An 11,541-nucleotide genomic window follows, 5' to 3' on the forward strand; every position below is an offset into this window, starting at 1 on the left:
ACCTCCCCCGGAACCCCCCAAAACCCCACCCAGGACCCCCCAAAATCCCATCCGGGACCCCCCAAAAATCCCACCCGGGAGCCCCCAAAAATCTCACCTGGGACCCCCTAAAAATCCAACTCGGGAACCCCCAAAAATCTCACCCTGAACCCCCTAAAAAATCTCACCCAGGACCCTCAAAAATCTCACCCGGGACCCCCTAAAAATCCCATTCAAGAACCCCCAAAAATCTTACCCAGAACCCCTGAAAAATCCCACCCGGGGAGCCCCAAAACCCTGTCTGGGACCCCCCAAAAACCCCATCCGGGAACCCAAAAATCTCACCCGGGACCCCCTAAAAAATCCCACCCGGAACCCCCAAAATCCCATCTGGGACCCCTTAAATAATCCCACTTGGGAACCCCAAGCTGCCCCAACATCCCTCCCGGGCCACTGGGACCCCCAAAGAGCCCCAAACACTCACCCCAGGAGCACCGAGACCCCCAAAAATCCCACCTGAAACACCCAAAATCCCACCTGGGACACCCCAGACTGCCCCAAAGACCCCCCAAAACCCCACCCGTGGGTACTGGGACCCCACGGAACCCACTGAACACCCACCCTGGGGCACCAAGACCCCCCAAAAACCCACCCGTGGGTACTGGGACCCCACGGAACCCACTGAACACCCACCCTGAGGGCACCAAGACCCCCAGGACCGCTCCAGGATCCCCCAACACCCCCCTGGGGGCACCTCCCCAAACACCCTTTAGGGGCACAGGGCACCCCAAGGACCCTCCAAACACCCCTGGGACCACTGACCACCCCTCAACCCCTCGGGTGGGGCTGGGGGACCCCAAGGACCCCCTGGAAAAGCCCAGGGGGGTCCAGGGAGGGACAAATCCTGGCAGCCAGAGCCAGCCTGGCTCCTCTGCCTGTGCCAAGGAGCTGTCAGGGATAAGGAACAGGCAGAGCTGGGATAGAAAATGCTGCTGGACGGGGTCAGGCAGAGCTGGGGGACCCCCAAAACCCCAGCCCAGCACCCCCAGGACCAAGATTTGTTCCTAAATCCCACCCCAGGCTGGGCCATGCTGCCAAAGTCCGCCGGGATTGGCAAATAAACAGGGATAAATGATTAACCCGGGGCACAAGGTGACAGCCCTGGTGTCCCCTGAGTGTCCCTGCTCCATCCTGGGAGCCCCTGGCAATGAGGGGCAGGATGGGGCCACCAGCACCCCCCCCCCAAAATCCACCAGGGAGCAGCTGCCAGCAACGATTTTATTGGAAAGAACCAAAAAACTGGTTACAGCCAAGAGAAAAATGAGGGGATTGCAACTTGAGTAAGGCAAAAAAAGCACCTAAAATAGGTGAAAACTCCAACCTTTCCCTGGGGTAACGACCTGAATCCACAAAGAATTCTCCTTGGAAAACCAGTGACTCCTCAAGGACAGGAGAACCGGCCAAACTGGAGCTGCTTTGTTCAACAGCAGCTTGGAAAAGCCCAGGAAAAAAACCCAAAACTTTAAACCTGCATGGAAATGCAAGAAACTGGGGGGGAAAAAAACCCTGAAATCTTTGGGATTTTCATCCAGCACCTGCACAGGGATGAGCTGTGGGAGCAGCAGCACTTTGGGGCTCATTAACTCAAGCCCCTTTATTGGGAGGGCTGGAAAGCAGCAGGATATTCCTTTGGGTTCATCCCCACGGGGAGAATTCCCAAATGAAAACCCCACAGCCCTGGGGATGCTGCTGCAATCCCCAGCATCCCCTAAAGCAACAAACAAAGAATAAATTAACACCAGAACTGGGAATTGAGGCAGATCCCCCTTGGCAGGGGGGCAAACGGCAGCGGGCGGGGAGCAGAATTCCAGGTGCAATCCCGGATTTCCCGGTGCAATCCCGGATTCCTGGGTCCTGGCAGGTTAAAGGAAGAAGAGCTGCTCGCAGAGATGGGCGCTGGGCTCGTGGTGCAGGACCTGGCCCACCAGGAATGCCAGCTTGTGGGCGTACTTGCAGGGGGCAGGGACACGGACGGTGCCCGGCCAGTTCCAGTACAGGTGACACAGCTTGAAGGTCAGCCTGGGGACAGGGAGGGAATTGGGATTTGGGATTCCTGGAAAAGGGATGGATCCCTCCCAGAACCAGCTCCCAGCTGTCCCCTGTCCTTGGGACAGGGTGGGAATTGGGATTTGGGATTCCTGGAAAAGGGGATCCAGGTGCAGATCCCTCCTGGAACCTGCTCTCAGCTGTTCCCTGTCCTCGGGACAGGGAGAGAACTGGGATGTGGGATTCCAGGTCCAGATCCCTCCTGGAACAGGGAGAAATGGGATCTGGGATTCCTAGAAAAGGGGATGGAGCCGGATCCAGATCCCCACTGGAAGAGGGAGAAATGGGATTTGGGATTCCTGGAAAAGGGGATGGAGCCAGGTCCAGATCCCTTCTGGAACAAGGGGATGGAGCCAGGGATGGATCCCTTCCAGAACCAGCTCCCAGCTGTCCCACAAATGGGATTGGGGATTCCTGGAAAAGGGGATGGATCCAGGTGCAGATCTCTCTGCTCCCAGGTGTCCCTGTCCCATGGACAGGGAAAAATGGGATTTGGGATTCCCAGGAAAGGGGATGGATCTCTCCCAGAACCTGCTCCCAGCTGTCCCTGTCTTTGGGACAGGGAGAAATGGCTTTTGGAGGGTCTCTCCCACTCCCAAGGGAGGATTTTGGGGGGCTGTAAGAACCCTGCCCAGGGAACTGGGGGGGCTCTGGAATCTTGGGCAGCTGCAGAAATCCCAGTCCTTCCCTCTGGAATATTTTGGGCTGCAGGATCTCAGGAACTCCAGGATTCCTGCATTTCCCCTGGATGATTCTGAGGGTCTCTCCCACTCCCCAGGAAGGATTTTGGGGGGCTGAAGTATATTGGGGGCTCTGGGACTCCTACATTCCCCCTGGATGATTTCGAGGGTCCCTCCCCTTTCCTCTGGAATATTTTGGGTTGCTGCAGGATCTCAGGAACTCTGTGATTCCTGCATTTCCCCTGGATGATTTTGCTGGTCTCTCCCCTTCTCCAGGGAGGATTTTGGGGGGCTGTGGGATATTCAGGAACTCTGGGATTCTTGCATTTCCTCTGGATGATTTTGAGGGTCCCTCCCACTCCCCAAAGAGGATTTTGGGGGGCTGCAGGATCTCAGGAACTCTGGGATTCCTGCATTCCCCCTGGATGATTTCGAGGCTCCCTCCCCTTTCCCCTGGAATATTTTGGGTCGCTGCAGGATCTCAGGAACTCGGGGATTCCTGCATTTCCCCTGGACGATTCTGAGGGTCTCCCCCATTCCCCAGGCAGGATTTTGGGGTCCCAGGGCCCCCCTTACCTCTGGAGGTGCTCGGAGCTGAGGTTGGCCGTGTTCCACACGCAGATGTAGCGCGTGGGGATGCTGCAGCCCTGCCGGGAGTGATGGGCCAGCAGGAAGAAATCCTGCCTGTGAGGGCAAAACAAACCCCAATTCTCATTTTTTTTCCACCCCAAAATGAGAATTTTTGCACCTCAGGGTGCTCTGAAGCCCAGACTGAGCTGGTTTTTGCACCCCAGAATGGTGGTTTGAACCACAAGGGTTTAATTTTTGCTCTCCACAGGGATTTTTTTGCACCTTGGGGTGTTTTTACCACCATTTTTCTTTCACTCTGGGTTGTTTTTTTTGTGCTCTGGGGTGCAAAAAAATAAATAAACCATTTAGAACCTTTTTTTTTTTTTTTTTTGCACTCAAGGTGCTTTTACACCCCTGAGTGTTTTATTTTGTAAAAACAATAAATGACAAAATACCTGATGGTATTTTTACAATCATTGTTTTCCAAACTGGGGGGCCTTTACACACCATTAACACCTTGGGCTGGATTTTTCCCAACACCTTGGGCTATTTTTACAATTTCTTTGTCACCCTGAGAATTTTTTTTGCACCCTGAGGTTCTTTTTGCACCCTGGGCTATTTTTACAACCATTTTCTTTTTGCACCTTGGGCTGCTCTTACATCCATTTTTTCACACCGAGGGTTGATTTTTTCCCACTCCGGGGCATTTCCATCTCCATTTTTTTTACAGCCAGGTTAATTTTTTGCCCCTGGGGGTGTTTTTTATCCCTCCCCAGGGTGTTTTGTCCCCCAGCCCAGCTGTGCCTCTCACCGGCCCGAGCTGGTGACGCCGTGGTCGATGACGGTGCCCAGGGGAGGGGACACAAACTCCTCTCCTGTCAGGCAGTAGAAGTTGGCGCTCAGCTGCTTCTGGACAACCACAACCACGAGGCTGGGCTGGTAATTTTGGAAGGTGTGGAAGCTCTTCTGGAGCTGGGGCACCTCGTACTTGAGCACTGTGTCCAGCTGGGGGTCGGACACCCCGTCCCGGTACACCACGATCTTCATGGGCAGGGAGTGGTTCAGCTGGGGGGGAAATGGGGAAAATCAGCTCCTTTTTACCTCCTTGCCATGCACAGGGCTGGCTGAGGGAGGTGGGGAAATATTCCCGGGTCAGGAGAAGTTTGGGTGTTGGGATGGAGCTGGGAATTTGATCCACAGTGAAAAAAAATGCAGCTTGGGGTGGGTTTGGGGAGGGATGTGTTTGAATTCGTCACAGAATTCCAGATGATTTGGGTGGCAGGGAGCCTTAAAATCATCTCATTCCACCCCCTGCCATGGGCAGGGAACCTTCCACTGTCCCAGGCTGCTCCAAGCTGGCCTTGGGCACTTCCAGGGATGGGGCAGCCACAGCTGCTCTGGGAATTCCATCCCAGGCAGGAATTCCTTCCCCATATCCCATCCATCCCTGCCCTCTGGCAGTGGGAGTCATTCCCTGTCCCTCCAGGCCCTCCTGCCCAGCAAATTCCCAGCGTCCAGGGCTGCTCCTGCAGCATCCACAGAGGGATGGGGAAATCAAATCAAAGAATCCTGGAATGGTTTGGGCTGGAAGGGCCTTAAGGCTCATCCCATCCCACCCCTGCCACGGCAGGGAACCTCCCACTGCCCCAGGGGGCTCCAGCCTGGCCTTGGGCACTGCCAGGGCTGAGGCTTCTCTGGGAAAATCCCAAGAGCTGGGATTTTCCCTGGTCCTTGCCCTGTCACAGGCTGCTTTTCTCACGCTGGGGACAAGGGACAGCCTCTGGGAGCTGTAACGTGGCACTTCCCTCTGAGCAAACTGACCCCGAGGCACGGCCCCAGATAAGGATGAGCTGTCCCAGCTCCACAGCCAGTCCAAAGGCTGCCAGGGAGCTTTGCTCCCCTGCACGTATCCAGGCTGGAGCCTGGGAGCTTTTCCCTTGGTTTTGGGGGAATGTGGAAGCACAGCAGGGTGGTTTTGGTCGGCCTCACCTCATAGAAGCGCTTGAGGGCCTGGGAGAGGCAGAGCCGGAGGCTGTCGGCGATTTCCTGGTGGGGCATCTGGAAAACCACCCTGGAGTACCACTTGGTGAGGATGCTGGGGATGGAAGGGGAATGAGCAGCCTGGAGGAACCCCCCCAGCACCAGGCAAAGTCCTCTGAGGTCTTGTGCAACCCCAGCCCGGCCCTGGCTCAGCATTCCCAGCCCCTTCCCAGCGCCGGGGAGATCTGGCTGAGCGCAGCAGCTCGGGGAGAGCAGCACCCTCACCCCCTGCCCGGGCAAGGAAAGGGGTTTTGGGGTGGGACACCCTGCAAACTGCCAGGGCAGAGCTGGAAAACCTCCCCCATTTCCCAGGAAGCCACGTACTGGTTCATGCTGGCCACGAAGCCGATGACAGAGCGCATGCCCTGGCTCCTGCTGTGGTGGATGTCCATGCCCACGACCATCAGCTGCTTCTGGAGAGGAGAGAAGATGGGATTTAGGGATAATGGCCATGCCCACGACCATCAGCTGCTTCTGGAGAGGGGAGAAGATGGGATTTAGGGACAATGGCCATGCCCACGACCATCAGCTGCTTCTGGAGAGGGGAGAAGATGGGATTTAGGGACAATGGCCATGCCCACGACCATCAGCTGCTTCTGGAGAGGGGAGAAGATGGGATTTAGGGACAATGGCCATGCCCACGACCATCAGCTGCTTCTGGAGGGGAAAGGAGATGGGATTTAGGGGTAATGTCCATGCCCACAACCGTGAACTGCTTCTGGAGAGGGAAGGAGATGGGATTTAGGGATCATGTCCATTCCCACAACCATCAGCTGCTTCTGGAGAGGGGAACAGAGGTGGGATTTAGGGATAATGGAGCAGGGAAAGGCAGGTGGGATTTAGGGACAATGTCCATGCCACCAACCACCAGGTGTTTCTGGAGACAGGAAAAAAGGTGGGATTTAGGGAGAATGTCCATGCCCACAACACCCAGCTCCTTCTGGAAAGGGGGAAAAGAAGTGGGAATTAGGGATAATGGAGGTTAGAGGGGCAGGTGGGATTTAGGAGCAATGTCCATGCCAACAACTGTGAGATGTTTCTGGAGGGAGGAAAAGCAGGTGGGATTTAGGGATAAAGACCATGCCAACAACCCTCAGCTGCTTCTGGAAGGGGGGAAAACAGCCAGGTGGATTTAGGGATAAATCAAATACCTCCAGGCTTGGATCCCTCCAGCTCCAAGGGACTCATGAGCACCCAAGAGAAGCCAACCCCAATTCTCCAGCTGGTTCATCCAGCCCGTGCCCACACTAATCCAACAAGAACCCAAATAATCCAACAATAATCCAGCTCCTCCACAACAATCCAACCCCTCCAGAGCTTCCAGGCTCATCCCAGGGTGTTCCTGCCTTACCAGTGGGATGTCAACCCCCCAGAGCTGCCCGCCCAGCTTGCAGTTGATCTGCAGCAGAACTTTCTGCACCACGCTCCTGATCTTGCCAGGATGGCCCATGAGGGACTGGGCATTGATGACCTGTGGAGAAGGAAAATTCAGGGAAAAGCGAGGCTGGAGACAGTCAGAGATTCCCAGGGATGGGGGTCCCAGCCCACCTGGGAGGGCACCGGGCTCTGCACACAGCAAAGCTTCTTGATGGCCCCGTAGACGTCGTCCCGGCCACTGGGGATGATGCACAGGAGCAGCTGCACCTTGTCCTGAGGGGAATCATGGAATTGCTCAGGTTGGAAAAGCCCTCCTGGATCACTGAGCCAAACCTGAGGTCACCAGCAAATCATGTCCCCAAGGGCCACAGCCACACCTCCAGGGATGGGGACTCCACCACGTCCCTGGGCAGCCCATTCCCATTTATCAGCCTTTTCCATGAAAAAATTCCTCCTGCTGTCTATCCTGAGCCTCCCCTGGCACAGCTTGAGGCCGTTCCCTCTTGCCCTATCCTTTGTTCCCAACCCCCACCTGACTCCACACTCCTGTCATGTGTTTTTTAGAGAAAAATAAGGTCCCCCTGAGCCTCTTCTTCTGCAGGCTGAGTCCCTCCAGGTGCTTCCCAAAGGTCCCCCAGGGCTGTCCCTGCTCCTCATGTGGCTACCCAAGGAGCTCTGGATGGTCTAGGCTTCCATCCCACCCTCCCAAAGATCCCTCAGGGATGTCCCCACTGCTCACCTGGCTTCCCAAGGAGCTCTGGATAGTCTAGGCTCCCATCCCACCCTCCCAAAGATCCCCAGGGCTGTCCCTGCTCCTCACCTGGCTCCCCAGGGAGCTCTGGATGGCCCTGACGTAGGTCTCGATGCGGTCGTCCCGCAGCTCCTGCACCGTGGGCTGTCCCACCTGCATCCCCATGGCCCCACAGCTGCTCCTCATGGCTGCCAGCAGGTCCTTGGCCAGGTGCTGCAGCCGCTTGGGATAGATCAGGAGCCAGGAATTGATGGAGATCTGGGAGAAAAGGCAGGACAGGCCGTGGTTTGGGGGTGTTCCTGCGGCTCCCAATCTGTGTGGCACGTTCCTGTTTGGGAGAGGAGAAATCTACCAAGCACACAGGGAAATTTGGGAGAGGAAAACTGGGCCTAGAGGAACCTGGAGCACAGCAGGGAGCTTGGCAGAGGGAAATTCGGGAGAGAGAATTCAGGCCAAGAGGAACCTACAGCACAGAGGGGAATTTTGGAGAAGGAAAATGGCCCAAGAAAAATCTGGAGCACAGAGGGGAATTTGGGAAAGGGAAAGTGGCCCAAGAGAAATTTGGATTGAATTCCATCCAATTCCTGCATGTGAAAGGCTCCCTCCACCCTGGGATGAGGTGGGAAAGCAGACACCACAGCCAAATACCTCCAGCTCCTTCGGAAAAACAGGCTGGAGCGCAAATCCAACACAAACAAGGGAAAGGTTTGTGCTGGAAGAGGCTCAGCCAGAATGCCAGCGCTCAGGAAAACCCAGCCCAGCCCTCCCAGGGAGGGCAGGCTGCTGCTCACCACGGCGATGGGCACCTCCTTCGTCACCTCGCGGTGCCAGCCCAGCTCCTCGGCGGGATGGAAGGAGCGGTGCCGGAGGTTGATGCGCTCCACGGGCAGGATGTGACCCTTGGTCTGGGCAGAGCAGGAATCTGAGGAGCTGCCTCCACTGCCAGGCAGCCAGGGGAGGGCAGGAGCCCCGCAGGCCTTACCCTGTAGATATCCGTGTCCAGGAGCAGCCCCCAGCGCTCCAGCTCCCGGGAGGCGTCCGGGGTGTCGCGGATGCGGCGCAGGAGGCTGGTGAGGCGCTGGTAGTGCTGCTGGGGACTCTGCACCATCTCCCACATCACCTCCTGCTCCAGAACACCCAGCGGTGAGGGAGGGCTCCCCCCAAACTCTGGGGAAAGCAGGGAGCAGGGCAGGAGACGGGCTCTGACCTTCAGCATTCGACTGTTCTTGCGGAGGTCGGAGAGGCCGGTGAGGAAGGTGAGCTCTGGCACGAGCAGCACCATCTTCAGCTGGCGCTGCAGGGAGGGACAGGCACATCAGCATTCCAGGGGCTGGGAATTCCTGCTCTCCCCAGGGGCTGGAGGAGCCCAGAGCAGCCCATGGATCTCTCTGTGCCCAGCTCACCCTCCCCTCTGGTGTCTGTTTCTCCTTGGGCTTGTGGACAAGCAGGGGCTGGTCCAGTTCCCTGATGGTGATCCCGTGGGTCTTGCTGGAAAAACAGCATCATCACACAACCCTGCCATTTCGGTTTGGAACGCATCTTGCAGAACATCCAGCCCCAAACCCGTCCTGTGGGGCAAAACCTCCCTGCTGCCACTGCCCCACCTCAGACAGCTCCCTGCCCATTCCCACGGGCTGATCCAGCAGTGCTCCTCACCTGTAGTACTCCACGAAGGTGATCTCCTGCCCGCTGGCCAGGGTGAAAGTGTCCTTGGGGGTCTTGTCCCAGTCGATGTCATCCACACGGTAGGTGCGGTTGTTGTAGCGAGTCATGACCACGCTGCCCACCAGCTGCTTGGTGCACTCGTCCTGGAACGTCCTCTGGCTCTGCGAGTGGATGGTTTGCCTGGGAAAAGAGGGGAGGCACGGAACGCTCCCGCCCTGTGCTACCCCGAAAATAAAGCACCTCTGTCCCCACAGCTTTTGGGGTTTTTGTTGTGCTCACATCACGCCCAGCACGGACTCGCTGCGGATGATCTTGTGGATGGCGTCCACCATGAGGAAGAGCCCCCCGTCCTTCCTCCGGATGCTGACGGCGTATCCCGGCCAGATATGGAGGCTGTGCCCAGAGGGAAAGAGGCCTGGCTTAACCCAGAGCAGCCAAGGAACTCCCAAAACTCAGGGATTCATTTCCCAGCTCCCAACTTCTCAGAACAGCCTCTCCAAAGTCAGGCTGACCTGGGAACACTTCCCAGTTTCCAGGGAAACAGGGACGATCCTGTGGGAAGGTGCCAGCACCCACCTGTATTTCTGAAGGGTGGTGGCCTGGGCAGGCTCAAAAAAATGTCTCCCAACCAGGCTCATGTTTAAGATTTTCATCACCCTAAGCAAGGAAAAGCAGAGCTGGATGAGGACTGACAGGAAGGAGGAGGAAAGGGGTCCCCACCCTGGAGCTCAGGGAGGGTCTCTGGTCTCTCACCTGCGGAACACCACGTTGTAAAAGGGGATGCAGAGATCCGAGCTGGGCTCCAGGATTTTGGTCATCTGGATGTTGATGAAGATCTCCTCCCCGTCGCTGTTCCTCTGAGCCTTCAGGCTGACCTTTGGCAGGGCCAGAAGGGGTTCTCCCACCCAAAACAGGGGCAGCCCTGTACCCCCAAAAGGGGGAGACCCCCCTACCCCTTACCTTGGGGATCTGGATGGGCAGGAAGAGGATGGAGCCGTCGAAGGCCATCACGTCCCCGGTCACGGAATGCTGCTCCTTCAGCATGGCAAAGCGGGCAGCCTTGCACTCCACCTCGGGGCTGGGGGCACACAGGGGCTTTTCTCCCTCCTCTGCCCCCCCCCCAGACCTCGCTCAGCCCCCCAAAAATCCCCCCTGAAGGCGAAAACCCAGAGCTTTTTGTTGTGCTCCACCTCATGGCAGCCTGGACAGCAGGAGGCACACAGAGGGCTCTGCCAGGGGACACCCCAACCCCGAGGGGCTGTGGGGGACCCCGGCCCCCCACCATCACCTGAAGGTCACGTGGTACTGGTAGACAGCTTCGTTCTGGCAGTGGATCTTCACAAAGTTCAGCCCCACGGGGATGGCGGCTCCCTTCGCCACCGCCTTCATCCCCTGGGCCCTGCGAGGGACAGGGGGTCAGCAGCAACCCGGCAGCACCCCAAAACGCGGGGCTGGGGACGCCACTCACGGCCTGGCAGCAGCTGGGGGGGTCTCCGGGGTGGGCACGGGCGTCGGGCAGGGCTGGGGGCCGGGCGGGCACGGGGCGGGCACGGCGGTGGCGGCGCGTCCAGGCTGGGTGGGCAGCGCGTCCCCTCTGCCTTTCCACAGGATCCTGCGTCCCCAGGGGGCTGCGGTCAGCCCTGGCACACGCTGGGGACACACTGGGGGTGGCCTGGCTGCAAACCCCCAGCGATGACCCCCCCGAAATCCCCCTACTCCTCCTGCCCCACAGTACCTGGGGGCTCAGAACAGGCGAGTTTTGGGATAAAGGGACAGGAGGGACAGGGGGATGGGGAACACAGAGGGAATAAAGGAACAGGGCGGACATAGGGGGCACGGGGAGACAGAGGGGATGGAGGGGGAGAAGGAATGGGGGCAAAACACAGAAGGGGACAGGAAAGATGGAGGGGGACAGGAGGACCCAGAGGAGGGTGGGCACTGGGGGTTTGGGGGTGTGGGGGACTCACTGCCCACGCGTGGGGAGCGCCACCAGCGCTGCCCCCTTGTCCTCCTCCTCCTTCTGCACCGGGCCGGGCGCAGCCACAGCCTTGCAATCGCCAGCGCCGCCCCGGCCTGCGGGAGGAGGGCTGCCGTGAGCGGGGAGCGGGGCTCGCCCGGCCCCCTGCACCCCCTCACCACCGGCACCTACCGAGGGGCCTCTCCAGAGGCCGCTCATCCAGGCCCAGCCCGCGGAACAGCTCGGGGAACGGCGACGACGCGGCTGGGGGCTGGGTGGGGCCGGGCGAGGGCAGGCGAGGGGAGCAGCCCGCGAGCCCGCGGAGCCCCCGGGCCATGGGCACGGCGGGCCCGGGCCTGGGCGGGCGGAAGGGCCGCGGCGGGTCCATGGCCGCCCCGTCGAGGCGCGCCCGGAGC

The 11,541-nt window shown here is 58.5% G+C and overlaps 1 protein-coding gene across 1 annotated transcript; it reads right to left on the minus strand.

The window, feature by feature from the left end:
- Window positions 1-1,266: 1,266 nt before the first annotated feature.
- Window positions 1,267-11,513, minus strand: PIWIL2 (piwi like RNA-mediated gene silencing 2). The gene is made up of 21 exons (XM_041490637.1): window positions 11,318-11,513; window positions 11,136-11,241; window positions 10,637-10,780; window positions 10,457-10,567; window positions 10,129-10,246; window positions 9,922-10,043; window positions 9,745-9,825; window positions 9,448-9,561; window positions 9,160-9,348; window positions 8,907-8,991; window positions 8,711-8,797; window positions 8,486-8,626; window positions 8,295-8,408; window positions 7,573-7,761; window positions 6,924-7,025; window positions 6,727-6,846; window positions 5,700-5,788; window positions 5,325-5,430; window positions 4,147-4,400; window positions 3,342-3,449; window positions 1,267-2,058 (listed from the first exon to the last, which is right to left on the minus strand). Exons 1-21 carry the CDS (start codon window positions 11,511-11,513, stop codon window positions 1,902-1,904), a joined length of 2,733 nt encoding a protein of 910 aa, XP_041346571.1. The 3' UTR covers window positions 1,267-1,901.
- Window positions 11,514-11,541: the final 28 nt, after the last annotated feature.

Source organism: Pyrgilauda ruficollis, unplaced genomic scaffold (genome assembly GCF_017590135.1).
Source record: "Pyrgilauda ruficollis isolate IOZ18807 unplaced genomic scaffold, ASM1759013v1 scaffold125, whole genome shotgun sequence".
Lineage (NCBI taxonomy): Eukaryota > Metazoa > Chordata > Aves > Passeriformes > Passeridae > Pyrgilauda > Pyrgilauda ruficollis.

Bases quoted from the DNA above. Each gene is read 5' to 3' on its own strand.
- PIWIL2 (XM_041490637.1), bottom strand. From the start codon at position 11,513: ATGGACCCGCCGCGGCCCTTCCGCCCGCCCAGGCCCGGGCCCGCCGTG. The intron at 8,627-8,710 runs GTCAGAGCCCGT...GTTCTGGAGCAG, and splicing joins AGAACAGTCGAATGCTGAAG to GAGGTGATGTGGGAGATGGT. The intron at 5,789-6,726 runs GTAAGGCAGGAA...TCTCCTCTCCAG, and splicing joins GGGGGGTTGACATCCCACTG to AAGCAGCTGATGGTCGTGGG.